This window comes from Somniosus microcephalus, unplaced genomic scaffold (genome assembly GCF_052327205.1).
Source record: "Somniosus microcephalus isolate GS21.2 unplaced genomic scaffold, FLI_Smic_1.0 unresolved_chr3, whole genome shotgun sequence".
Lineage (NCBI taxonomy): Eukaryota > Metazoa > Chordata > Chondrichthyes > Squaliformes > Somniosidae > Somniosus > Somniosus microcephalus.
The window spans coordinates 47,310,022-47,337,521 of NW_028225181.1; the positions used below are offsets into that span (position 1 = coordinate 47,310,022).

General features: G+C 51.9%; 1 protein-coding gene across 1 annotated transcript in view; it reads right to left on the bottom strand.

Moving 5' to 3' along the window:
- The window catches only part of LOC147091404 (protein FAM131B-like), a 131,416-nt gene that overhangs the window by 8,420 nt on the left and 95,496 nt on the right, over positions 1–27,500 (bottom strand). The window contains exon 5 of the mRNA XM_085976589.1: positions 7,981–8,187. Coding sequence (XP_085832715.1) covers positions 7,981–8,187 — 207 coding nt within the window. The remainder of the gene's footprint in view (positions 1–7,980; positions 8,188–27,500) is intronic.

A 27,500-nucleotide genomic window follows, 5' to 3' on the forward strand; every position in this document is an offset into this window, starting at 1 on the left:
CTCCTTCAGCCCCCCTTGTTTACTCCACCTCCCTCTCTCTCACTTCTACACCATCACTCCGCCCTCACTCCCTGCTCCCTCACTCCCCTCCATCACAACACGGTCCATCACTCCCCCCTCCCGCATTCACCCCCTCCCTCACTCACCCCCTCCCTCACTCCCCCCTCCGTCACTCCCCAATCCGTAAAACCACCCACGTTACTTTTCCTGGGAAGATGTAGAGGGAGCTTTACTCTGTATCTAACCCGTGCTGTACCTGCCCTGGGAGTGTTTGATGGGACAGTGTAGAGGGAGCTTTACTCTGTATCTAACCCGTGCTGTACCTGCCCTGGGAGTGTTTGATGGGACAGTGTAGAGGGAGCTTTACTCTGTATCTAACCCGTGCTGTACCTGCCCTGGGAGTGTTTGATGGGACAGTGTAGAGGGGAGCTTTACTCTGTATCTAACGCATGCTGTACCTGCCCTGGGATTGTTTGATGGGAGAGTGTAGAGGGAGCTTTACTCTGCATCTAACCCGTGCTGTACCTGCCCTGGGAGTGTTTTGATGGGACAGTGTAGAGGGAGCTTTACTCTGTATCTAACCCGTGCTGTACCTGCCCTGGGAGTGTTTGATGGGACAGTGTAGAGGGAGCTTTACTCTGTATCTAACGCATGCTGTACCTGCCCTGGGAGTGTTTGATGGGACAGTGTAGAGGGAGCTTTACTCTGCATCTAACGCATGCTGTACCTGCCCTGGGAGTGTTTGATGGGACAGTGTAGAGGGAGCTTTACTCTGTATCTAACGCATGCTGTACCTGCCCTGGGAGTGTTTGATGGGACAGTGTAGAGGGAGCTTTACTCTGTATCTAACCGTGCTGTACCTGCCCTGGGAGTGTTTGATGGGACAGTGTAGAGGGAGCTTTACTCTGTATCTAACCCGTGCTGTACCTGTCCTGGGAGTGTTTGATGGGATAGTGTAGAGGGAGCTTTACTCTGTATCTAACCGTGCTGTACCTGCCCTGGGAGTGTTTGATGGGACAGTGTAGAGGGAGCTTCACTCTGTAGCTAACCCGTGCTGTACCTGCCCTGGGAGTGTTTGATGGGACAGTGTAGAGGGAGCTTTACTCTGTATCTAACCCGTGTTGTACCTGCCCTGGGAGTGTTTGATGGGACAGTGTAGAGGAAGCTTTACTCTGTATCTAACCCGTGCTGTACCTGCCCTGGGAGTGTTTGATGGGACAGTGTAGAGGGAGCTTTACTCTGTATCTAACCTGTGCTGTACCTGCCCTGGGAGTGTTTGATGGTACAGTGTAGAGGGAGCTTTACTCTGTATCTAACCCGTGCTGTACACGCCCTGGGAGTGTTTGATGGGACAGTGTAGAGGGAACTTTACTCTGTATCTAACCCGTGCTGTACACGCCCCTGGGAGTGTTTGATGGGGCAGTGTAGAGGGAGCTTTACTCTGTATCTAACCCCGTGCGGTACCTGCCCTGGGAGTGTTTGATGGGACAGAGTAGAGGGAGCTTTACTCTGTATCTAACCCGTGCTGTACCTGACCTGGGAGTGTTTGATGGGACAGAGTAGAGGGAGCTTTACTCTGTATCTAACCCGTGCTGTACCTGACCTGGGAGTGTTTGATGGGACAGTGTAGAGGGAGCTTTACTCTGTATCTAACCCGTGCTGTACCTGACCTGGGAGTGTTTGATGGGACAGTGAAGAGGGAGCTTTACTCTGTATCTAACCCGTGCTGTACCTGCCCTGGGAGTGTTTGATGGGACAGTGTAGAGGGAGTTTTACTCTGTATCTAACCCGTGCTGTACCTGCCCTGTGAGTGTTTGATGGGAGAGTGTAGAGGGAGCTTTACTCTGCATCTAACCCGTGCTGTACCTGTCCTGGGAGTGTTTGATGGGGACAGTGTAGAGGGAGCTTTACTCTGTATCTACCCCGTGCTGTACACGCCCTGGGAGTGTTTGATGGGACAGTGTAGAGGGAACTTTACTCTGTATCTAACCCGTGCTGTACACGCCCTGGGAGTGTTTGATGGGGCAGTGCAGAGGGAGCTTTACTCTGTATCTAACCCCGTGCGGTACCTGCCCTGGGAGTGTTTGATGGGACAGTGTAGAGGGAGCTTTACTCTGTATCTAACCCGTGCTGTACCTGCCCTGGGAGTGTTTGATGGGACAGTGTAGAGGGAGCTTTACTCTGTATCTAACCCCGTGCTGTACCTGCCCTGGGAGTGTTTGATGGGACAGTGTAGAGGGAGCTTTACTCTGTATCTAACCCGTGCTGTACCTGCCCTGTGAGTGTTTGATGGGACAGTGTAGAGGGAGCTTTACTCTGTATCTAACCCGTGCTGTACCTGTCCTGGGAGTGTTTGATGGGACAGTGTAGAGGGAGCTTTACTCTGTATCTAACCCGTGCTGTACCTGCCCTAGGAGTGTTTGATGGTACAGTGTAGAGGGAGCTTTACTCTGTATCTAACCCGTGCTGTACACGCCCTGGGAGTGTTTGATGGGACAGTGTAGAGGGAGCTTTACTCTGTATCTAACCCGTGTTGTACACGCCCTGGGAGTGTTTGATGGAACAGTGTAGAGGAACTTTTCTCTGTATCTAACCCGTGCTGTACACGCCCTGGGAGTGTTTGATGGGGCAGTGTAGAGGGAGCTTTACTCTGTATCTAACCCCGTGCGGTACCTGCCCTGGGAGTGTTTGATGGGACAGAGTAGAGGGAGCTTTACTCTGTATCTAACCCGCGCTGTACACGCCCTGGGAGTGTTTGATGGGACAGTGTAGAGGACGCTTTACTCTGTATCTAACCCGTGTTGTACCTGCCCTGGGAGTGTTTGATGGGACAGTGTAGAGGGAGCTTTACTCTGTATCTAACGCATGCTGTACCTGCCCTGGGATTGTTTGATGGGGAGAGTGTAGAGGGAGCTTTACTCTGCATCTAACCCGTGCTGTACCTGCCCTGGGAGTGTTTGATGGGACAGTGTAGAGGGAGCTTTACTCTGTATCTAACCCGTGCTGTACCTGCCCTGGGAGTGTTTGATGGGACAGTGTAGAGGGAGCTTTACTCTGTATCTAACGCATGCTGTACCTGCCCTGGGAGTGTTTGATGGGACAGTGTAGAGGGAGCTTTACTCTGCATCTAACGCATGCTGTACCTGCCCTGGGAGTGTTTGATGGGACAGTGTAGAGGGAGCTTTACTCTGTATCTAACGCATGCTGTACCTGCCCTGGGAGTGTTTGATGGGACAGTGTAGAGGGAGCTTTACTCTGTATCTAACCCGTGCTGTACCTGCCCTGGGAGTGTTTGATGGGACAGTGTAGAGGGAGCTTTACTCTGTATCTAACCCGTGCTGTACCTGTCCTGGGAGTGTTTGATGGGATAGTGTAGAGGGAGCTTTACTCTGTATCTAACCCGTGCTGTACCTGCCCTGGGAGTGTTTGATGGGACAGTGTAGAGGGAGCTTCACTCTGTAGCTAACCCGTGCTGTACCTGCCCTGGGAGTGTTTGATGGGACAGTGTAGAGGGAGCTTTACTCTGTATCTAACCCGTGTTGTACCTGCCCTGGGAGTGTTTGATGGGACAGTGTAGAGGAAGCTTTACTCTGTATCTAACCCGTGCTGTACCTGCCCTGGGAGTGTTTGATGGGACAGTGTAGAGGGAGCTTTACTCTGTATCTAACCTGTGCTGTACCTGCCCCTGGGAGTGTTTGATGGTACAGTGTAGAGGGAGCTTTACTCTGTATCTAACCCGTGCTGTACACGCCCTGGGAGTGTTTGATGGGACAGTGTAGAGGGAACTTTACTCTGTATCTAACCCGTGCTGTACACGCCCTGGGAGTGTTTGATGGGGCAGTGTAGAGGGAGCTTTACTCTGTATCTAACCCCGTGCGGTACCTGCCCTGGGAGTGTTTGATGGGACAGAGTAGAGGGAGCTTTACTCTGTATCTAACCCGTGCTGTACCTGACCTGGGAGTGTTTGATGGGACAGAGTAGAGGGAGCTTTACTCTGTATCTAACCCGTGCTGTACCTGACCTGGGAGTGTTTGATGGGACAGTGTAGAGGGAGCTTTACTCTGTATCTAACCCGTGCTGTACCTGACCTGGGAGTGTTTGATGGGACAGTGAAGAGGGAGCTTTACTCTGTATCTAACCCGTGCTGTACCTGCCCTGGGAGTGTTTGATGGGACAGTGTAGAGGGAGTTTTACTCTGTATCTAACCCGTGCTGTACCTGCCCTGTGAGTGTTTGATGGGAGAGTGTAGAGGGAGCTTTACTCTGCATCTAACCCGTGCTGTACCTGTCCTGGGAGTGTTTGATGGGACAGTGTAGAGGGAGCTTTACTCTGTATCTACCCCGTGCTGTACACGCCCTGGGAGTGTTTGATGGGACAGTGTAGAGGGAACTTTACTCTGTATCTAACCCGTGCTGTACACGCCCTGGGAGTGTTTGATGGGGCAGTGCAGAGGGAGCTTTACTCTGTATCTAACCCCGTGCGGTACCTGCCCTGGGAGTGTTTGATGGGACAGTGTAGAGGGAGCTTTACTCTGTATCTAACCCGTGCTGTACCTGCCCTGGGAGTGTTTGATGGGACAGTGTAGAGGGAGCTTTACTCTGTATCTAACCCCGTGCTGTACCTGCCCTGGGAGTGTTTGATGGGACAGTGTAGAGGGAGCTTTACTCTGTATCTAACCCGTGCTGTACCTGCCCTGTGAGTGTTTGATGGGACAGTGTAGAGGGAGCTTTACTCTGTATCTAACCCGTGCTGTACCTGTCCTGGGAGTGTTTTGATGGGACAGTGTAGAGGGAGCTTTACTCTGTATCTAACCCGTGCTGTACCTGCCCTAGGAGTGTTTGATGGTACAGTGTAGAGGGAGCTTTACTCTGTATCTAACCCGTGCTGTACACGCCCTGGGAGTGTTTGATGGGACAGTGTAGAGGGAGCTTTACTCTGTATCTAACCCGTGTTGTACACGCCCTGGGAGTGTTTGATGGAACAGTGTAGAGGGAACTTTTCTCTCATCTAACCCGTGCTGTACACGCCCTGGGAGTGTTTGATGGGGCAGTGTAGAGGGAGCTTTACTCTGTATCTAACCCCGTGCGGTACCTGCCCTGGGAGTGTTTTGATGGGACAGAGTAGAGGGAGCTTTACTCTGTATCTAACCCGCGCTGTACACGCCCTGGGAGTGTTTGATGGGACAGTGTAGAGGACGCTTTACTCTGTATCTAACCCGTGTTGTACCTGCCCTGGGAGTGTTTGATGGGACAGTGTAGAGGGAGCTTTACTCTGTATCTAACGCATGCTGTACCTGCCCTGGGATTGTTTGATGGGAGAGTGTAGAGGGAGCTTTACTCTGCATCTAACCCGTGCTGTACCTGCCCTGGGGAGTGTTTGATGGGACAGTGTAGAGGGAGCTTTACTCTGTATCTAACCCGTGCTGTACCTGCCCTGGGAGTGTTTGATGGGACAGTGTAGAGGGAGCTTTTACTCTGTATCTAACGCATGCTGTACCTGCCCTGGGAGTGTTTGATGGGACAGTGTAGAGGGAGCTTTACTCTGCATCTAACGCATGCTGTACCTGCCCTGGGAGTGTTTGATGGGACAGTGTAGAGGGAGCTTTACTCTGTATCTAACGCATGCTGTACCTGCCCTGGGAGTGTTTGATGGGACAGTGTAGAGGGAGCTTTACTCTGTATCTAACCCGTGCTGTACCTGCCCTGGGAGTGTTTGATGGGACAGTGTAGAGGGAGCTTTACTCTGTATCTAACCCGTGCTGTACCTGTCCTGGGAGTGTTTGATGGGATAGTGTAGAGGGAGCTTTACTCTGTATCTAACCCGTGCTGTACCTGCCCTGGGAGTGTTTGATGGGACAGTGTAGAGGGAGCTTCACTCTGTAGCTAACCCGTGCTGTACCTGCCCTGGGAGTGTTTGATGGGACAGTGTAGAGGGAGCTTTACTCTGTATCTAACCCGTGTTGTACCTGCCCTGGGAGTGTTTGATGGGACAGTGTAGAGGAAGCTTTACTCTGTATCTAACCCGTGCTGTACCTGCCCTGGGAGTGTTTGATGGGACAGTGTAGAGGGAGCTTTACTCTGTATCTAACCTGTGCTGTACCTGCCCTGGGAGTGTTTGATGGTACAGTGTAGAGGGAGCTTTACTCTGTATCTAACCCGTGCTGTACACGCCCTGGGAGTGTTTGATGGGACAGTGTAGAGGGAACTTTACTCTGTATCTAACCCGTGCTGTACACGCCCTGGGAGTGTTTGATGGGGCAGTGTAGAGGGAGCTTTACTCTGTATCTAACCCCGTGCGGTACCTGCCCTGGGAGTGTTTGATGGGACAGAGTAGAGGGAGCTTTACTCTGTATCTAACCCGTGCTGTACCTGACCTGGGAGTGTTTGATGGGACAGAGTAGAGGGAGCTTTACTCTGTATCTAACCCGTGCTGTACCTGACCTGGGAGTGTTTGATGGGACAGTGTAGAGGGAGCTTTACTCTGTATCTAACCCGTGCTGTACCTGACCTGGGAGTGTTTGATGGGACAGTGAAGAGGGAGCTTTTACTCTGTATCTAACCCGTGCTGTACCTGCCCTGGGAGTGTTTGATGGGACAGTGTAGAGGGAGTTTTACTCTGTATCTAACCCGTGCTGTACCTGCCCTGTGAGTGTTTGATGGGAGAGTGTAGAGGGAGCTTTACTCTGCATCTAACCCGTGCTGTACCTGTCCTGGGAGTGTTTGATGGGACAGTGTAGAGGGAGCTTTACTCTGTATCTACCCCGTGCTGTACACGCCCTGGGAGTGTTTGATGGGACAGTGTAGAGGGAACTTTACTCTGTATCTAACCCGTGCTGTACACGCCCTGGGAGTGTTTGATGGGGCAGTGCAGAGGGAGCTTTACTCTGTATCTAACCCCGTGCGGTACCTGCCCTGGGAGTGTTTGATGGGACAGTGTAGAGGGAGCTTTACTCTGTATCTAACCCGTGCTGTACCTGCCCTGGGAGTGTTTGATGGGACAGTGTAGAGGGAGCTTTACTCTGTATCTAACCCCGTGCTGTACCTGCCCTGGGAGTGTTTGATGGGACAGTGTAGAGGGAGCTTTACTCTGTATCTAACCCGTGCTGTACCTGCCCTGTGAGTGTTTGATGGGACAGTGTAGAGGGAGCTTTACTCTGTATCTAACCCGTGCTGTACCTGTCCTGGGAGTGTTTGATGGGACAGTGTAGAGGGAGCTTTACTCTGTATCTAACCCGTGCTGTACCTGCCCTAGGAGTGTTTGATGGTACAGTGTAGAGGGAGCTTTACTCTGTATCTAACCCGTGCTGTACACGCCCTGGGAGTGTTTGATGGGACAGTGTAGAGGGAGCTTTACTCTGTATCTAACCCGTGTTGTACACGCCCTGGGAGTGTTTGATGGAACAGTGTAGAGGGAACTTTTCTCTGTATCTAACCCGTGCTGTACACGCCCTGGGAGTGTTTGATGGGGCAGTGTAGAGGGAGCTTTACTCTGTATCTAACCCCGTGCGGTACCTGCCCTGGGAGTGTTTGATGGGACAGAGTAGAGGGAGCTTTACTCTGTATCTAACCCGCGCTGTACACGCCCTGGGAGTGTTTGATGGGACAGTGTAGAGGACGCTTTACTCTGTATCTAACCCGTGTTGTACCTGCCCTGGGAGTGTTTGATGGGACAGTGTAGAGGGAGCTTTACTCTGTATCTAACGCATGCTGTACCTGCCCTGGGATTGTTTGATGGGAGAGTGTAGAGGGAGCTTTACTCTGCATCTAACCCGTGCTGTACCTGCCCTGGGAGTGTTTGATGGGACAGTGTAGAGGGAGCTTTACTCTGTATCTAACCCGTGCTGTACCTGCCCTGGGAGTGTTTGATGGGACAGTGTAGAGGGAGCTTTACTCTGTAACCAACCCGTGCTGTACCTGCCCTGGGAGTGTTTGATGGGACAGTGTAGAGGGAGCTTTACTCTGTAACCAACCCGTGCTGTACCTGCAGCGAATCTTGCCTCCTTCTCCCCATCGCTCAGGTCTGAGTAAGTGTCTACGTCCATTGGCGTCTCAGCGTTGAGGTTGGTGACTGGCTGCTGTTTGCTCCAGCCTTGCCACTCAATCATATGAGCTACCCGGCCCGACCCCATGGCTGTTGGCTTGGTGATGTGCTCCTTCACAGTCTTCGCCAGACCGGAGTGTAGGCGCACTGCCGAGAAGGAGGAGATAGAAGATCACAGACTAGTTGGGGAAAAGAAGAAGACATACATGCACACACATCTCAATATAAAGATCATGACCATCTGGGAACTCAGGTCAGATCCACACCTTCTTAACGCTAAACCATCATGGACTCCACCCACCCATTCAATCTCCTCCCACAGCCCATGTCCACTCTCCCCTATCATGGACTCTCCCAACCCATTTAATCTCCTCCCACAGCCCATGTCCACTCTCCCCTATCATGGACTCTCCCAACCCATTTAATCTCCTCCCACAGCCCATGTCCACTCTCCCCTATCATGGACTCTCCCAACCCATTTAATCTCCTCCCACAGCCCATGTCCACTCTCCCCGATCATGGACTCTCCCCACCCATTTAATCCCCTCACACAGCCCATGTACACTCTCCCCTATCATGGACTCTACCCACCCATTCAATCTCCTCCCACAGCCACTGTCCACTCTCCCCTATCATGGACTCTCCCAACCCATTTAATCTCCTCCCACAGCCCATGTCCACTCTCCCCGATCATGGACTCTCCCAACCCATTTAATCTCCTCCCACAGCCCATGTCCACTCTCCCCGATCATGGACTCTCCCCACCCATTTAATCCCCTCACACAGCCCATGTACACTCTCCCCTATCATGGACTCTACCCACCCATTTAGTCTCCTCCCACAGCCCGTGGACACTCTCCCCTGTCATGGACTCTCCCCACCCATTTAATCTCCTCCCACAGCCCATGGACACTCTCCCCTGTCATGGACTCTCCCCACCCATTTAATCTCCTCCCACAGCCCATGTACACTCTCCGCTGTCATGGACTCTACCCACCCATTCAATCTCGTCCCACAGCCCATTTACACTCTACCCCATCATGGACTCTACCCACCCATTCAATCTCCTCCCACAGCCCGTGTACACTCTCCCCTATCATGAACTCAACACACCCATTCAAATTACTCCCACAGCCCATGTACACTCACCCCTATCATGGACTCTACCCACACATTCAATCTCCTCCCACAGCCCATGTACAGTCTCCCCTATCATGGACACTACCCACCCATTCAATCTCCTCCCACAGCCCATGTACAGTCTCCCCTATCATGGACTCAAACCACCCATTCAATCTCCTCCCACAGCCCGTGTACACTCTCCCCTATCATGGACGCTATCCACCCATTCAATCTCCTCCCACAGCCCATGTACACTCTCCCCTATCATGGACTCTACCCATCCATTCAATCTCCTCCCACAGCCCATGTACACTCTCCCCTATCATGGACTCTACCCATCCATTCAATCCCCTCCCACAGCCCATGTACACTCTCCCCTATCATGGACTCTACCCATCCATTCAATCTCCTCCCACAGCCCATGTACACTCTCCCCTATCATGGACTCTACCCATCCATTCAATCTCCTCCCACAGCCCATGTACACTCTCCCCTATCATGGAATCTATCCTGCCATTTAATCTCCTCCCACAACCCATGTACACTCTCCCCTATCATGGACTCTACCCACCCATTTAATCTCCTCCCACAGCCCATGTACACTCTCCCCTATCATGGAATTTATCCTGCCATTTAATCTCCTCCCACAGCCCATGTACACTCTCCCCTATCATGGACTCTCCCCACCCATTCAATCTCCTCCCACAGCCTGTGTACACTCTCCCCTATCATGGACTCTACACACTCATTTAATCTCCTCCCACAGCCCATGAACACTGTCCCCTTTCATGGACTCCATCCACCCATTTATTGTCCTCCCGCAGCCCATGTACACTCTTCCCTATCATGGACTCTACCCACCTATTTAATCTCCTCCCACAGCCCATGAACACTGTCCCCTTTCATGGACTCCATCCACCCATTTATTGTCCTCCCACAGCCCATGTACACTCTCCCCTATCATGGACTCTACCCACCCACTCAATGTCCTCCCACTGCCCATGTACACTCTCCCCTATCATGGACTCTACCCACCCATTCAATGTCCTCCCACTGCCCATATACACTCTCCCCTGTCATGGACTCTACCCACCCATTCAATGTCCTCCCACTGCCCATATACACTCTCCCCTGTCATGGACACTACCCACCCATTCAATGTCCTCTCACTGCCCGTGTACACTCTCCCCTATCATGGACTTTCCCCACCCATTCAATCTCCTGCCACAGCCCATGTACACTCTCCCCTATCATGGACTCTACACACCCATTCAATGTCCTGCCACAGCCCGTGTACACTCTCCCCTGTCATGGACTCTATCCACCCATTCAATCTCCTCCCACAGCCCATGTACACTCTCCCCTATCATGGACTCTACCCACCCATTCAATCTCCTCCCACAGCCCATGTACACTCTCCCCTATCATGGACTCTACCCACCCATTTAATCTCCTCCCACAGCCCATGTACACTCTCCCCTATCATGGACTCTACCCACCCATTCAATCTCCTCCCACAGCCCATGTACACTCTCCCCTATCATGGACTCTACACACCCATTTAATCTTCTCCCATAGCCTGTGTACACTCTACTCTATCATGGAATCTACCCTGCCATTTAATCTCCTCCCACAGCCCATGTATACTCTCCCCTATCACAGACTCTCCCCACCCATTTAATCTCTTCCTACAGCCCATGTACACTCTCCCCTATCATGGACACTACCCACCCATTCAATCTCCTCCCACAGCCCATGTACACACTCCCCTATCATGGACTCTACCCACCCATTCAATCTCCTCCCACAGCCCATGTACACTCTCCCCTATCATGGACTCTACCCACCCATTCAATCTCCTCCCACAGCCCGTGTACACTCTCCCCTATCATGGACTCTACCCACCCATTTAATCTCCTCCCACAGCCCATGTACACTCTCCCCTGTCATGGACTCTACCCACCCATTTAATCTCCTCCCACAGCCCATGTACACTCTCCCCTGTCATGGACTCTACCCACCCATTCAATCTCGTCCCACAGCCCATTCACACTCCACCCTATCATGGACTCTACCCACCCATTTAATCTCCTCCCACAGCCCATATACACTTTCCCCTATCATGGACTCTACCTGTTGCATCCGTGTATAATAAGACACAGACTGCGGAGAACGGTACAACAGGTGTTTACTCAACGTGGCTCACACTGCAACTGATCTGTACAGATTACTACTCAGTGCTATATACAGGTGTGGTCACTGCCGGTACTGCAGTATACATGAGCTGTAAAACATCGTTCCCCCCTTAAAGGTATATACATTACAATTCCTCCTCTTTTAGATTAACACTATCATAACACTCATTTAACAATTAAATATCAAACGAATTACAATTAACACTTATAACATGCAACATTAGCTGAAAATAGTCTATTTATATATTCAGTCTTTGGGGAGGCTTCCTGATCCTTTCTGGATAGTGCCTTTCCCGAGTGTCTTGCTCTTGGTGCGGAGGCGATTCTGGCCCCCTGTCGTCGGTTGGTTCATCAGCTTCCGATGCTACTGTTTCTGGGGTAGATGCGACCTGTACGTCGGGTTCATCATCAGGTACGTATGGGCGAGGCATGGGGTTGACTTGTTCCTGTGACTCTAGGATCTGGTCAGCATGGCGTCTCACGATGCTCTCCCCAACGTCCACTGTGTACATTAGTGGGCCCTGCCGTGTGCATATAATTCCTGGCTGCCATTTTTCTGTTCGGTAGTCGCGGGCCAAGACTGGTTGCCCTACATTGAAGCTCCTTGTTGGCTTCTCATTGATGTGCTGGAATTGTTTACTCTCAACATCTCTTCGTACACTTGGTCTGAGCAAATCCAGGCGAGATCTTAACCTTCGTTTAAAGAACATCATGGCTGGGGCCTGGTTGGTGACTGCATGTGTCGCATTCCGGTAGGCGAACAGGAAATTGTCCACCTTGTGCTGCAGCGGAATGTTGTCATTGTACATAGCCTTTATTGCCTTCTTAAAGGTTTGTACGAACCTCTCAGCCAATCCATTTGTGGCTGGATGATACGGGGCGGATGTGTAATGCCTTACCCCATTCTTTTTCAAGAACCTCCGGAACTCTTCGGACACAAACTGTGGTCCGTTGTCGGAGCAAATCTGTTCTGGCAAGCCATTCCTGGCAAAAATGGTCCGTAGGACTGCAATAGTTTTCTCCGTGGTGGTGGAGGACATTTTGATGACCTCAGGCCATTTCAAGTGCGCATCCACGGCTATTAAAAACATTGAGTCCATGAATGGACCAGCAAAATCAATATGCACCCGTTGCCATGGATATGAGGGCCACTCCCATGGGTGTGGAGGGACCTGTGGTGGTGCATTTTGGACTTTCTGGCATCCTGAGCAGCTCTTGATCAGGTCCTCGATTTGTTTATCGATTCCCAGCCACCACACATAAGCCCTGGCTAAGCTTTTCATTTTTACCCCTCCCAGATGACCCTCATGAAGCTCATTGAGCACTCTATCCCTTAACTTGGGTGGAATTACCACTCGGGATCCACACATCAAGGTCCCCCGGCACACTGACAGCTGTTCTCTCCTTGTCGAGAATGTTGGCAACAGTGAGTCGCCATGTGCTGGCCATCCCTTCACCGTCAAATCATATACCCGAGACAGTGTCGGGTCATTTCGGGTTTCCTTTTCGATACAAGCATTAGTTACCGGTAGGTATTCAACTATAGTCGAATGGAATATTTCGACAGGATCCACTGCTGGTGCTTCCTCCGTGGTAGGCAGTGGCAGACGTGATAGCCCATCAGCATGTCCATGCTGTTTCGTGCCCTTATATTCAATCTCATAGTGGTGCGCCCCTAGAAAAAGTGACCATCTTTGTAGTCGTTGCGCAGTCATCACCGGAACGCCCTTCTTCGGATTAAAAATGGATGGGCGGCGCAGACACGATGGGCCGAAGGGCCTCTTTCTGTGCTGTAAAACTCTATGACTCTATGACTCTATGACAAGTGGTTGGTGGTCAGTCAGCAAGGTGAATTTCTGCCCGTGCAGATAGTGATTGAACTTTTTCACTCCCCACACTAGGCTGAGGGCCTCCCTGTCAATCTGGGCGTAGTTACGCTCGGCTGAGGTTAGTGATCGTGATGCAAAGGCTATTGGCCTCTCTGAGCCGTCCGAGAATTTGTGCGACAGCACCGCTCCAATGCCATAGGGTGACGCATCACATGCCAACCGAATTGGTAATGCCGGGTTGTAATGGGCCAATACCTCTTTCAATGTGATTAGTGTTTTTCTCTTCTGGAAAGCTCGTCTACGTTCGTCACTCCACTTTCATGGCACCCCAGTTTGCAGCAGGGTGTTCAGTGGGTGTAGTATTGTAGACAAATTTGGCAAGAACTTATGGTAGTAGTTTACCAGCCCGAGGAACGACCTCAGTTGTGACACATTTTCCGGTGCTGGAGCCTTGACTACTGCCTCAATCTTCTCTGGGGATTTATGTAACCCCTCTTTATCGATAACGTGGCCACAATACGAGATCTGTTTTCTAAAAAACTCGCATTTGGGGCGGTTAGCTCGGAGCCCATATTCCTGCAATCTAGTGAGCACCTGCTCCAGGTTGGCAAGGTGATCACTGTCATTTTCGCCCATGACCAGGATGTCGTCCAAATAACACTGGGCCCCTGGGATCCCTTGCAGGACTTGTTCCATTGCCCTCTGCCAAATAGCCGGAGCTGATGCTACCCCAAATACCAGTCGGTTGTATTGGTAGAGACCTTTATGGGTGTTGATTGTGAGGCATTTTTTTGATGCTTCTTCTACCTCCATTTGCAGATACGCCTAGGCCAGATCAATCTTAGTGAAGCGTTTCCCTCCAGATAGCGAGGCGAAAATATCTTCAATCCGCGGAAGTGGATATTGTACGGTGTGAAGGACCGGGTTCACTGTTACCTTAAAGTCCCCACAGATGCGAACCTTCCTTGGTTCCCCAGGCGTGCTGCTCAACGACTTTTTCATCACAGGGACGATGGGTGTAGCCCACTCGCTCCAGTCTACCTTGGACAGTACACCTGAACGTTCCAGACTCTCCAGCTCTGCTTCGACGGCTGGGCGGATCGCATAAGGTACCGGTCTGGCCTTTAAAAAATTTTGGGCTTGCGTTTTCTTCAATTTTAATCGTCGCTGTCATGCCTTTTAGTGTTCCGAGTCCTTGCTGGAACACTTCTTTCGCGTCAGTTAGGATCTTTGACAGTCGCCCAGGTGTGACGTCGTCATCCTTTCTGTCAGCCACAGTCAGTGCCTGTATGGAATGCCAATCCAGTTATATTTTCCGGATCCATTCACGTCCCAGTAATGGTGGTCCTCCATCTTGCAATACATACAGGTCTAGTTTTGGTGTTTCCTTACCGTTATATATAATGGTCACCCTTATTTTTCCTTTGGGGTAGACTTTTTGCCCCGTGTACGTCTTCAAAATAATTTTTGTGTCTCTCAAGGGTATGTGTGAGAATAGCCGCTCGAGTCCCGTCGGTTTATGACTGTTAGGGCTGATCCTGTGTCCAATTCCATCTTTACCTGGAGTCCTGCTAACTTGAGAGTGACCCAAATGGTTCGGTGATCCTCCGTTGTGATCACATTATGTAGTTTCAGATAACTCAGTTCCCTGCTTTCGGAGTCGTTATCACTCTTTTGTTCGTCTGAACTATTCTCCGTCATCTTATGTACCTTCTTGTACTTTCCTTTGGTAGGTTTCTTATTGCTGGTTTTCTTTCCCGACCTGCAGACTCGTGCTATGTGTCCTACTTTTCCACACTGTCTGCACACTTTGTCTTTGAACCAGCAATCATTCTGATCGTGTGTTGTTCTGCTGCAGTGATAGCACTTCTCTGTTCCATATGACAGTTCATTTGTGCCATATTCTTGCGGTCTCTGTTGTATCTCTGCAGCGCCCCGTGCTGCTGCTTCATATGATACCGCAATGCTGAAAGCCTTTTCCAGCGTAAGGTCCTTTTCAGATAAAAGCCGTTTCTGGGTTCCTTCACTTTGAAGCCCACACACAAACTTGTCCCTTAAGGTATCTGCCAGTCCCGCTCCAAACCGGCAGTGTTTCGATAGTTTGTGCAGTTCTGTTAAATATTCAGCATTGCTTTCATCCTTATGCTGGTTCCTTTTGTGAAACTTGAATCTTTCTGCTATCAGCAGCGGTGTGGGGTTTAAATGTTCCTTTAGTATCGTTACTATGTCTTCAAAACTCTTTTCCATTGGCTTCGTTGGGGTGACTAGATTTCGTAATAAACCATACGTCTTTGCACCCATTAAATTTAACAATACCGACGTTTTCTTGTCATCTGACACCTCATTTGCCTTGCAGTATACCTCTATTCATTCGACATATGTAGTCCAATCTTCGACTTCATTGTCAAATGCGCTGATACTGCCACTCTTCGACATTTTGCATGTGGTTTAAAATGGCGTCTCCCAATGGCTTAAAATGGCATCTCCCGCGCTTTCCTTCCTCCCCGCTGCTGCCAACGCCGCTCCTGGCGGTTCTCGTGGCAATGGCGGCGCCCTGTAGGTTTCGCGCGCTTCTCCTGCGCTGCTGCCAACGCCGCTCTCGGCGGTCCTCATGGCAATGGCGGTGCCTCGCGGGTTTCTGCGCGTCTCTCTCTCCCTCTCTCCGACGCTGCTCGGCCCCTGAACACCGGCTGCGCCCTGTGCGCTCTGCCCTCTCTCTCTCCCCCGTCAACGCTGCTCGGCCCTTTGCTGTGCCGCTCGGTCGGGCTCTAGCCCGCCGCTGTCCAGGAAGGGTCTGCGCACTACCTGTTGCCAGCCAGTTTCGCTGGACCACCTCGACTGGAAAGCCAAGCCTGGCTCTCGACAGCCTCCCCCGCAATTCTCGAGTCTCTGCTGGATGACTGGGCGGTTGCCCGTGGTCGACGCCCGAGTCTCTGGCCTTGACCTCCAATCCACTGATCTCCAGGAACGAATCCCCGGGAGGTGATGCAGAGTTGCAGGTAGGTTCGAACCTGCTTCGTCGCCAATGTTGCGTCCGTGTATAATAAGACACAGACTGCGGAGAACGGTACAACAGGTGTTTACTCAACGTGGCTCACACTGCAACTGATCTGTACAGATTACTACTCAGTGCTATATACAGGTGTGGTCACTGCCGGTACTGCAGTATACATGAGCTGTAAAACATAGTTCCCCCCTTAAAGGTATATACATTACACTACCCACCTATTTAATCTCCTCCCACAGGCAATGTACATTCTACCCCATCACAGACTCTACTGACCATTTAATCTCTTCCCATAGCCCATGCACACTCTCCCCTTTCATGGTCTCTAACCCAACTATTTAATCTCGTCCCACAGGCAATGTACACTCTAGCCTATCACAGACTCTACTGAACATTTAATCTCCTCCCACAGCCCATGTACACTCTCCTCTATCACGGATTCTACCGACCATTTAATCTCCTCCCACAGCCCATGTACACTCTCCTCTATCACGGATTCTACTCACCATTTAATCTCCTCCCACAGCCCATGTACACTCTCCTCTATCACGGATTCTACCGACCATTTAATCTCCTCCCACAGCCCATCCACACTCTCCTCTATCATGGATTCTACTCACCATTTAATCTCCTCCCACAGCCCATCCACACTCTCCTCTATCACGGATTCTACTCACCATTTAATCTCCTCCCACAGCCCATGCACACTCTCCTCTATCACGGATTCTACTGACCATTTAATCTCCTCCCATAGCCCATGTACACTCGCCCCTATCTTGGGCTCTCTACCCACCCATTTAATCTCCTCCCACAGCCCATGTACACTCTCCTCTATTGTGGACTCTACACTACCCATTAAATATTCTCGCACAGACCATGCACACTCTCCCCCATCATGGATTCAACCGACCATTTAATCTCCTCCCACAGCTCATGTGCACTCTCCCCTATAGAAACATAGAAAAATAGGAGCAGGAGAAGGCCTTTCGGCCCTTCGAGTCTGCTCCACCATTCAATACGATCAAGGCTGATCCTCTATCTCAATACCATATTCCCGCTCTCTCCCCATACTCCTTGATGCCTTTTGTGTCTAGAAATCTATCTATCTCCTTCTTAAATATATTCAGTGACTTGGCCTCCACAGCCTATCATGGACTTTCCCCACCCATTCAATCTCCTCCCACTGCCCATGTACACTCTCCCGTATCATGGACTCTACCCACCCATTCAATGTCCTCCCACTGCCCATATACACTCTCCCCTGTCATGGACTCTACCCACCCATTCAATGTCCTCCCACTGCCCATATACACTCTCCCCTGTCATGGACTCTACCCACCCATTCAATGTCCTCCCACTGCCCATATACACTCTCCCCTGTCATGGACACTACCCACTCATTCAATGTCCTCCCACAGCCCATGTACACTCTCCCCTGTCATGGACTCTACCCACCCATTCAATGTCCTCCCACTGCCCATGTACACTCTCCCCTGTCATGGACACTACCCACCCATTCAATGTCCTCCCACAGCCCATGTACACTCTCCCATGTCATGGACACTACCCACCCATTCAATGTCCTCCCACTGCCCATATACACTCTCCCCTGTCATGGACACTACCCACCCATTCAATCTCCTCCCACAGCCCATGTACACTCTCCCCTATCATGGACTCTACCAACCCATTCAATCTCCTCCCACAGCCCATGTACACTCTTCCATGTCATGGACACTACCCACCCATTCAATGTCCTCCCACTGCCCATGTACACTCTCCCATGTCATGGACACTACCCACCCATTCAATGTCCTCCCACTGCCCAAAAACACTCTCCCCTGTCATGGACACTACCCACCCATTCAATGTCCTCCCACTGCCCAAATACACTCTCCCCTATCATGGACACTACCCACCCATTCAATGTCCTCCCACTGCCCATGTACACTCTCCCATGTCATGGACACTACCCGCCCATTCAATGTCCTCCCACTGCCCATATACACTCTCCCCTATCATGGACGTGACCCACCCATTCAATGTCCTCCCACAGCCCATGTACACTCTCCCATGTCATGGACACGACCCACCCATTCAATGTCCTCCCACAGCCCATGTACACTCTCCCATGTCATGGACACTACCCACCCATTCAATGTCCTCCCACAGCCCATGTACACTCTCCCATGTCATGGACACTACCCACCCATTCAATGTCCTCCCACTGCCCATGGACACTCTCCCGTATCATGGACACTACCCACCCATTCAATCTCCTCCCACAGCCCATGTACACTCTCCCCTATCATGGACACTACCCACCCATTCAATGTCCTCCCACTGCCCATGTACACTCTCCCATGTCATGGACACTACCCACCCATTCAATGTCCTCCCACTGCCCATGGACACTCTCCCGTATCATGGACACTACCCACCCATTCAATCTCCTCCCACAGCCATGTACACTCTCCCCTATCATGGACACTACCCACCCATTCAATCTCCTCCCACAGCCCATGTACACTCTCCCCTATCATGGACACTACCCACCCATTCAATGTCCTCCCACTGCCCATGTACACTCTCCCATGTCATGGACACTACCCACCCATTCAATCTCCTCCCACAGCCCATGTACATTCTCCCCTGTCATGGACACTACCCACCCATTCAATCTCCTCCCACTGCCCATATACACTCTTCCCTATCATGGAGTCTACCCACCCATTCAATGTCCTCCCACAGCCCGTGTACACTCTCCCTTATCATGGACTCTACCCACCCATTCAATCTCCTCCCACAGCCCATGTACGCTCTCCCCTGTCATGGACACTACCCACCCATTCAATCTCCTCCCACTGCCCGTATACACTCTTCCCTATCATGGACTCTACCCACCCTTTCAATGTCCTCCCACAGCCCGTGTACACTCTCCCCTGTCAAGGACACTACCCACCCATTCAATCTCCTCCCACAGCCCATGTACACTCTCCCCTATCATGGACTCTGCCGACCCATTCAATGTCCTCCCACAGCCCATGTACACTCTCCCCTGTCATCGACTCTACCCACCCATTCAATCTCCTCCCATAGTGATGTACACTCTCCCCTATCATGGAATCTACCCACCCATTTAATCTCCTCCCACAGGCCGTGGACACTCTCCTGTATAATGGACTCTAACCATCCATTTAATCTCCTCGCATAGCCCATGGGCACTCTCCGCTATCATGGACACTACCCACCCATTTAGTCTCCTCCCACAGCCCATTTACACTCTACCCTATCATGGACTGTACCCACTCATTCAATCTCCTCCCACAGCCCGTGTACACTCTCCCCTATCATGAACTCTACCCACCCATTCAATCTCCTCCCACAGCCCGTGTACACTCTCCCCTATCATGAACTCTACCCACCCATTCAATCTCCTCCCACAGCCCGTGTACACTCTCCCCTATCATGAACTCTACCCACCCATTCAATCTCCTCCCACAGCCCGTGTACACTCTCCCCTATCATGAACTCTACCCACCCATTCAATCTCCTCCCACAGCCCGTGTACACTCTCCCCTATCATGAACTCTACCCACTCATTCAATCTCCTCCCACAGCCCGTGTACACTCTCCCCTATCATGAACTCTACCCACCCATTCAATCTCCTCCCACAGCCCATGTACACTCTCCCCTATCATGGACTCTACCCACTCATTCAATCTCCTCCCACAGCCCATGTACACTCGCCCCTATCATGGACTCTACCCACCGATTTAATCTCCTCCCACAGCCCGTGTACACTCTCCCCTATCATGGACTCTACCCACTTATTCAATCTCCTCCCACAGCCCGTGTACACTCTCCCCTATCATGGACTCTACCCACCCATTTAATCTCCTCCCACAGCCCATGGACACTCTCCCCTATCATGGACTCTACCCACCCATTTAATCTCCTCCCACAGCCTGTGTACACTCTTCCTTATCATGGACTCTACCCACCCATTCAATCTCCTCCCACAGCCCATGTACACTCTCCCCTACCATGGACTCTATCCTCCCATTCAATCTGCTCCCACAGCCCATGTACAATCTCCCCTCTCATGGACTCTACCCACCCATTCAATGTCCTCCCACAGCCCATGTACACTTTCCCTGTCATGGACTCTACCCACCCATTCAATCTCCTCCCACTGCCCGTATACACTCTCCCCTATCATGGACTCTACCCTCCCATTCAATCTCCTCCCACTGCCCGTATACACTCTCCCTTATCATGGACACTACCCACCCATTCAATGTCCTCCCATCGCCCATGTACACTCTCCCTTATCATGGACACTACCCACCCATTCAATCTCCTCCCACAGCCCATGTACACTCTCCCCTATCATGGACACTACCCACCCATTCAATCTCCTCCCACAGCCCATGTACACTCTTCCCTATCATGTACTCTACCCACCCATTCAATGTCCTCCCACAGCCCATGTACATTCTCCCATGTCATGGACACTACCCACCCATTTAATCTCCTACCACAGCCCATATACACTCTCCCCTATCATGGACACTACCCACCCATTCAATGTCCTCCCACAGCCCATGTACACTCTCCCCTGTCATGGACACTACCCACCCATTCAATCTCCTCCCACTGCCCGTATACACTCTTCCCTATCATGGACTCTACCCACCCATTCAATGTCCTCCCACAGCCTGTGTACACTCTCCCCTGTCATGGACACTACCCACCCATTCAATCTCCTCCCACAGCCTATGTACACTCACCCCTGTCATCGACACTACCCACCCATTCAATCTCCTCCCACAGCCCATGTACACTCTCCCCTGTCATCGACTCTACCCACCCATTCAATCTCCTCCCATAGTGATGTACACTCTCCCCTATCATGGACTCTACCCACCCATTTAATCTCCTCCCACAGCCCATGTACACTCTCCCCTATCATGGACTCTACCCACTCATTCAATCTCCTCCCACAGCCCGTGTACACTCTCCCCTATCATGGACTCTACCCACCCTTTTATTCTCCTCCCACAGCCCATGTACACTCTCCCCTATCATGGACTCTACCCACCCTTTTATTCTCCTCCCACAGCCCATGGGCACTCTCCCCTATCATGGATTCTCCCTACCCATTTAATCTCCTCCCACAGCCCATGTACACTCACCCCTGTCATCGACACTACCCACCCATTCAATCTCCTCCCACAGCCCATGTACACTCTCCCCTATCATGGACTCTACCCACCCTTTTATTCTCCTCCCACAGCCCATGGGCACTCTCCCCTATCATGGATTCTCCCTACCCATTTAATCTCCTCCCACAGCCCATGTACACTCTCCCCTGTCATCGACTCTACCCACCCATTCAATCTCCTCCCATAGTGATGTACACTCTCCCCTATCATGGACTCTACCCACCCATTTAATCTCCTCCCACAGCCCATGTACACTCTCCCCTGTCATCGACACTACCCACCCATTCAATCTCCTCCCACAGCCCATGTACACTGTCCGCTATCATGGACTCTACCCACTCATTCAATCTCCTCCCACAGCCCGTGTACACTCTCCCCTATCATGGACTCTACCCACCCTTTTATTCTCCTCCCACAGCCCATGGGCACTCTCCCCTATCATGGATTCTCCCTACCCATTTAATCTCCTCCCACAGCCCATGTACACTCTCCCCTGTCATCGACACTACCCACCCATTCAATCTCCTCCCACAGCCCATGCACACTCTCCCCTGTCATCGACTCTACCCACCCATTCAATCTCCTCCCATAGTGATGTACACTCTCCCCTATCATGGACTCTACCCACCCATTTAATCTCCTCCCACAGCCCATGTACACTCTCCCCTATCATGGACTCTACCCACTCATTCAATCTCCTCCCACAGCCCGTGTACACTCTCCCCTATCATGGACTCTACCCACCCTTTTATTCTCCTCCCACAGCCCATGGGCACTCTCCCCTATCATGGACTCTACCCACTCATTCAATCTCCTCCCACAGCCCAGATACACTCTCCCCTATCATGGACTCTACCCACCCATTTAATCTCCTCCCACAGCCCATGTACACTCTCCCCTGTCATCGACACTACCCACCCATTCAATCTCCTCCCACAGCCCATGTACACTGTCCCCTATCATGGACTCTACCCACTCATTCAATCTCCTCCCACAGCCCGTGTACACTCTCCCCTATCATGGACTCTACCCACCCATTTAATCTCCTCCCACAGCCCATGTACACTCTCCCCTGTCATCGACACTACCCACCCATTCAATCTCCTCCCACAGCCCATGTACACTCGCCCCTATCATGGACTCTACCCACCCATTTAATCTCCTCCCACAGCCCGTGTGCACTCTCCCCTATCATGGACACTACCCACCCATTCAATCTCCTCCCACAGCCCATGTACACTCGCCCCTATCATGGACTCTACCCACCCATTCAATCCCCTCCCACAGCCCATGTACACTCTCCCCTATCATGGACTCTACCCACCCATTTAATCTCCTCCCACAGCCCATGTACACTCTCCCCTATCATGGAATCTCTCCCCCCATTCAATCTCCTCCCACAGCCCGTGTACACTCGCCCCTATCATGGACTCTATCCCCCCATTCAATCTCCTCCCATCGCCCGTGTACACTCTCCCCTATCATGGACTCTCTCCCCCCATTCAATCTCCTCCCATCGCCCATGTACACTCTCCCCTATCATGGACTCTCTCCCCCCATTCAATCTCCTCCCACAGCCCATGTACACTCTCCCCTATCATGGACTCTACCCACCCATTCAATCTCCTCCCACAGCCCATGTACCCTCTCCCCTATCATGGACTCTACACACCCATTTAATCTCCTCCCACAGCCCATGTACACTCTCCCCTATCATGGACTCTACCCACCCATTTAATCTCCTCCCACAGCCCATATACACTCTCCCCTATCATGGACTCTACCCACCCATTTAATCTCCTCCCACAGCCCATGTACACTCTCCCCTATCATGGACTCTACCCACCCATTCAATCTCCTCCCACAGCCCATGCACACTCTCCCCTGTCATCGACTCTACCCACCCATTCAATCTCCTCCCATAGTGATGTACACTCTCCCCTATCATGGACTCTACCCACCCATTTAATCTCCTCCCACAGCCCATGTACACTCTCCCCTATCATGGACTCTACCCACTCATTCAATCTCCTCCCACAGCCCGTGTACACTCTCCCCTATCATGGACTCTACCCACCCTTTTATTCTCCTCCCACAGCCCATGGGCACTCTCCCCTATCATGGACTCTACCCACTCATTCAATCTCCTCCCACAGCCCAGATACACTCTCCCCTATCATGGACTCTACCCACCCATTTAATCTCCTCCCACAGCCCATGTACACTCTCCCCTATCATGGACTCTACCCACCCATTTAATCTCCTCCCACAGCCCGTGTGCACTCTCCCCTATCATGGACACTACCCACCCATTTAATCTCCTCCCACAGCCCATGTACACTCTCCCCTATCATGGACTCTACCCACCCATTTAATCTCCTCCCACAGCCCATGTACACTCTCCCCTATCATGGACTCTACCCACCCATTTAATCTCCTCCCACAGCCCATGTACACTCTCCCCTATCATGGACTCTACCCACCCATTCAATCTCCTCCCACAGCCCATGCACACACTCCCCTGTCATCGACTCTACCCACCCATTCAATCTCCTCCCATAGTGATGTACACTCTCCCCTATCATGGACTCTACCCACCCATTTAATCTCCTCCCACAGCCCATGTACACTCTCCCCTATCATGGACTCTACCCACTCATTCAATCTCCTCCCACAGCCCGTGTACACTCTCCCCTATCATGGACTCTACCCACCCTTTTATTCTCCTCCCACAGCCCATGGGCACTCTCCCCTATCATGGACTCTACCCACTCATTCAATCTCCTCCCACAGCCCAGATACACTCTCCCCTATCATGGACTCTACCCACCCATTTAATCTCCTCCCACAGCCCATGTACACTCTCCCCTATCATGGACTCTACCCACCCATTCAATCTCCTCCCACAGCCCATGTACACTCGCCCCTATCATGGACTCTACCCACCCATTCAATCCCCTCCCACAGCCCATGTACACTCTCCCCTATCATGGACTCTACCCACCCATTTAATCTCCTCCCACAGCCCATGTACACTCTCCCCTATCATGGAATCTCTCCCCCCATTCAATCTCCTCCCACAGCCCGTGTACACTCGCCCCTATCATGGACTCTATCCCCCCATTCAATCTCCTCCCATCGCCCGTGTACACTCTCCCCTATCATGGACTCTCTCCCCCCATTCAATCTCCTCCCATCGCCCATGTACACTCTCCCCTATCATGGACTCTCTCCCCCCATTCAATCTCCTCCCACAGCCCATGTACACTCTCCCCTATCATGGACTCTACCCACCCATTCAATCTCCTCCCACAGCCCATGTACACTCTCCCCTATCATGGACTCTACACACCCATTTAATCTCCTCCCACAGCCCATGTACACTCTCCCCTATCATGGACTCTACCCACCCATTTAATCTCCTCCCACAGCCCATATACACTCTCCCCTATCATGGACTCTACCCACCCATTTAATCTCCTCCCACAGCCCATGTACACTCTCCCCTATCATGGACTCTACCCACTCATTCAATCTCCTCCCATCGCCCATGGACACTCTCCCCTATCATGGACTCTACCCACCCATTTAATCTCCTCCCACAGCCCATGTACACTCGCCCCTATCATGGACTCTATCCCCCCATTCAATCTCCTCCCATCGCCCGTGTACACTCTCCCCTATCATGGACTCTCTCCCCCCATTCAATCTCCTCCCATCGCCCGTGTACACTCTCCCCTATCATGGACTTTCCCCACCCATTCAATCTCCTCCCACAGCCCATGTACACTCTCCCCTATCATGGACTCTACCCACCCATTTAATCTCCTCCCACAGCCCATATACACTCTCCCCTATCATGGACTCTACCCACCCATTTAATCTCCTCCCACAGCCCATGGACACTCTCCCCTATCATGGACTCTACCCACCCATTCAATCTCCTCCCACAGCCCATGTACACTCTCCCCTATCATGGACTCTACCCACCCATTCAATCTCCTCCCATCGCCCGTGTACACTCGCCCCTATCATGGACTCTATCCCCCCATTCAATCTCCTCCCATCGTCCGTGTACACTCTCCCCTATCATGGACTCTCTCCCCCCATTCAATCTCCTCCCATCGCCCATGTACACTCTCCCCTATCATGGACTCTCTCCCCCCATTCAATCTCCTCCCATCGCCCGTGTACACTCTCCCCTATCATGGACTCTCTCCCCCCATTCAATCTCCTCCCATCGCCCGTGTACACTCTCCCCTATCATGGACACTACCCACCCATTCAATCTCCTCCCACAGCCCATGTACACTCTCCCCTATCATGGACTCTACCCACCCATTCAATCTCCTCCCATCGCCCGTGTACACTCTCCCCTATCATGGACTCTACCCACCCATTCAACCTCCTCCCATCGCCCGTGTACACTCTCCCCTATCATGGACTCTACCCACCCATTCAATCTCCTCCCACAGCCCATGTACACTCTCCCCATCATGGACTCTACCCACCCATTCAATCTCCTCCCATCACCCGTGTACACTCTCCCCTATCATGGACTCTACCCACCCATTCAATCTCCTCCCATCGCCCATGTACACTCTCCCCTATCATGGACTCTATCCCCCCATTCAATCTCCTCCCACAGCCCATGTACACTCTCCCCTATCATGGACTCTACCCACCCATTTAATCTCCTCCCATCGCCCATGTACACTCTCCCCTATCATGGACTCTCTCCCCCCATTCAATCTCCTCCCACAGCCCATGTACACTCTCCCCTATCATGGACTCTACCCACCCATTCAATGTCCTCCCACAGCCCGTGTACACTCTCCCCTATCATGGACTCTACCACCCATTTAATCTCCTCCCATCGCCCATGTACACTCTCCCCTATCATGGACTCTCTCCCCCCATTCAATCTCCTCCCACAGCCCATGTACACTCTCCCCTATCATGGACTCTACCCACCCATTCAATGTCCTCCCACAGCCCGTGTACACTCTCCCCTATCATGGACTCTACCCACCCATTCAATCTCCTCCCACAGCCCGTGTACACTCTCCCCTATCATGGACTCTATCCCCCCATTCAATCTCCTCCCATCGCCCGTGTACACTGTCCCCTATCATGGACTCTACCCACCCATTCAATCTCCTCCCACAGCCCATGTACACTCTCCCCATCATGGACTCTACCCACCCATTCAATCTCCTCCCATCGCCCGTGTACACTCTCCCCTATCATGGACTCTACCCACCCATTCAATCTCCTCCCATCGCCCATGTACACTCTCCCCTATCATGGACTCTATCCCCCCATTCAATCTCCTCCCACAGCCCATGTACACTCTCCCCTATCATGGACTCTACCCACCCATTTAATCTCCTCCCATCGCCCATGTACACTCTCCCCTATCATGGACTCTCTCCCCCCATTCAATCTCCTCCCACAGCCCATGTACACTCTCCCCTATCATGGACTCTACCCACCCATTCAATGTCCTCCCACAGCCCGTGTACACTCTCCCCTATCATGGACTCTACCCACCCATTTAATCTCCTCCCATCGCCCATGTACACTCTCCCCTATCATGGACTCTCTCCCCCCATTCAATCTCCTCCCACAGCCCATGTACACTCTCCCCTATCATGGACTCTACCCACCCATTCAATGTCCTCCCACAGCCCGTGTACACTCTCCCCTATCATGGACTCTACCCACCCATTCAATCTCCTCCCACAGCCCGTGTACACTCTCCCCTATCATGGACTCTATCCCCCCATTCAATCTCCTCCCATCGCCCGTGTACACTGTCCCCTATCATGGACTCTACCCACCCATTCAATCTCCTCCCACAGCCCATGTACACTCTCCCCTATCATGGACTCTACCCACCCATTCAATCTCCTCCCACAGCCCGTGTACACTCTCCCCTATCATGGACTCTATCCACCCATTCAATCTCCTCCCATCGCCCGTGTACACTGTCCCCTATCATGGACTCTACCCACCCATTCAATCTCCTCCCACAGCCCATGTACACTCTCCCCTATCATGGACTCTACCCACCCA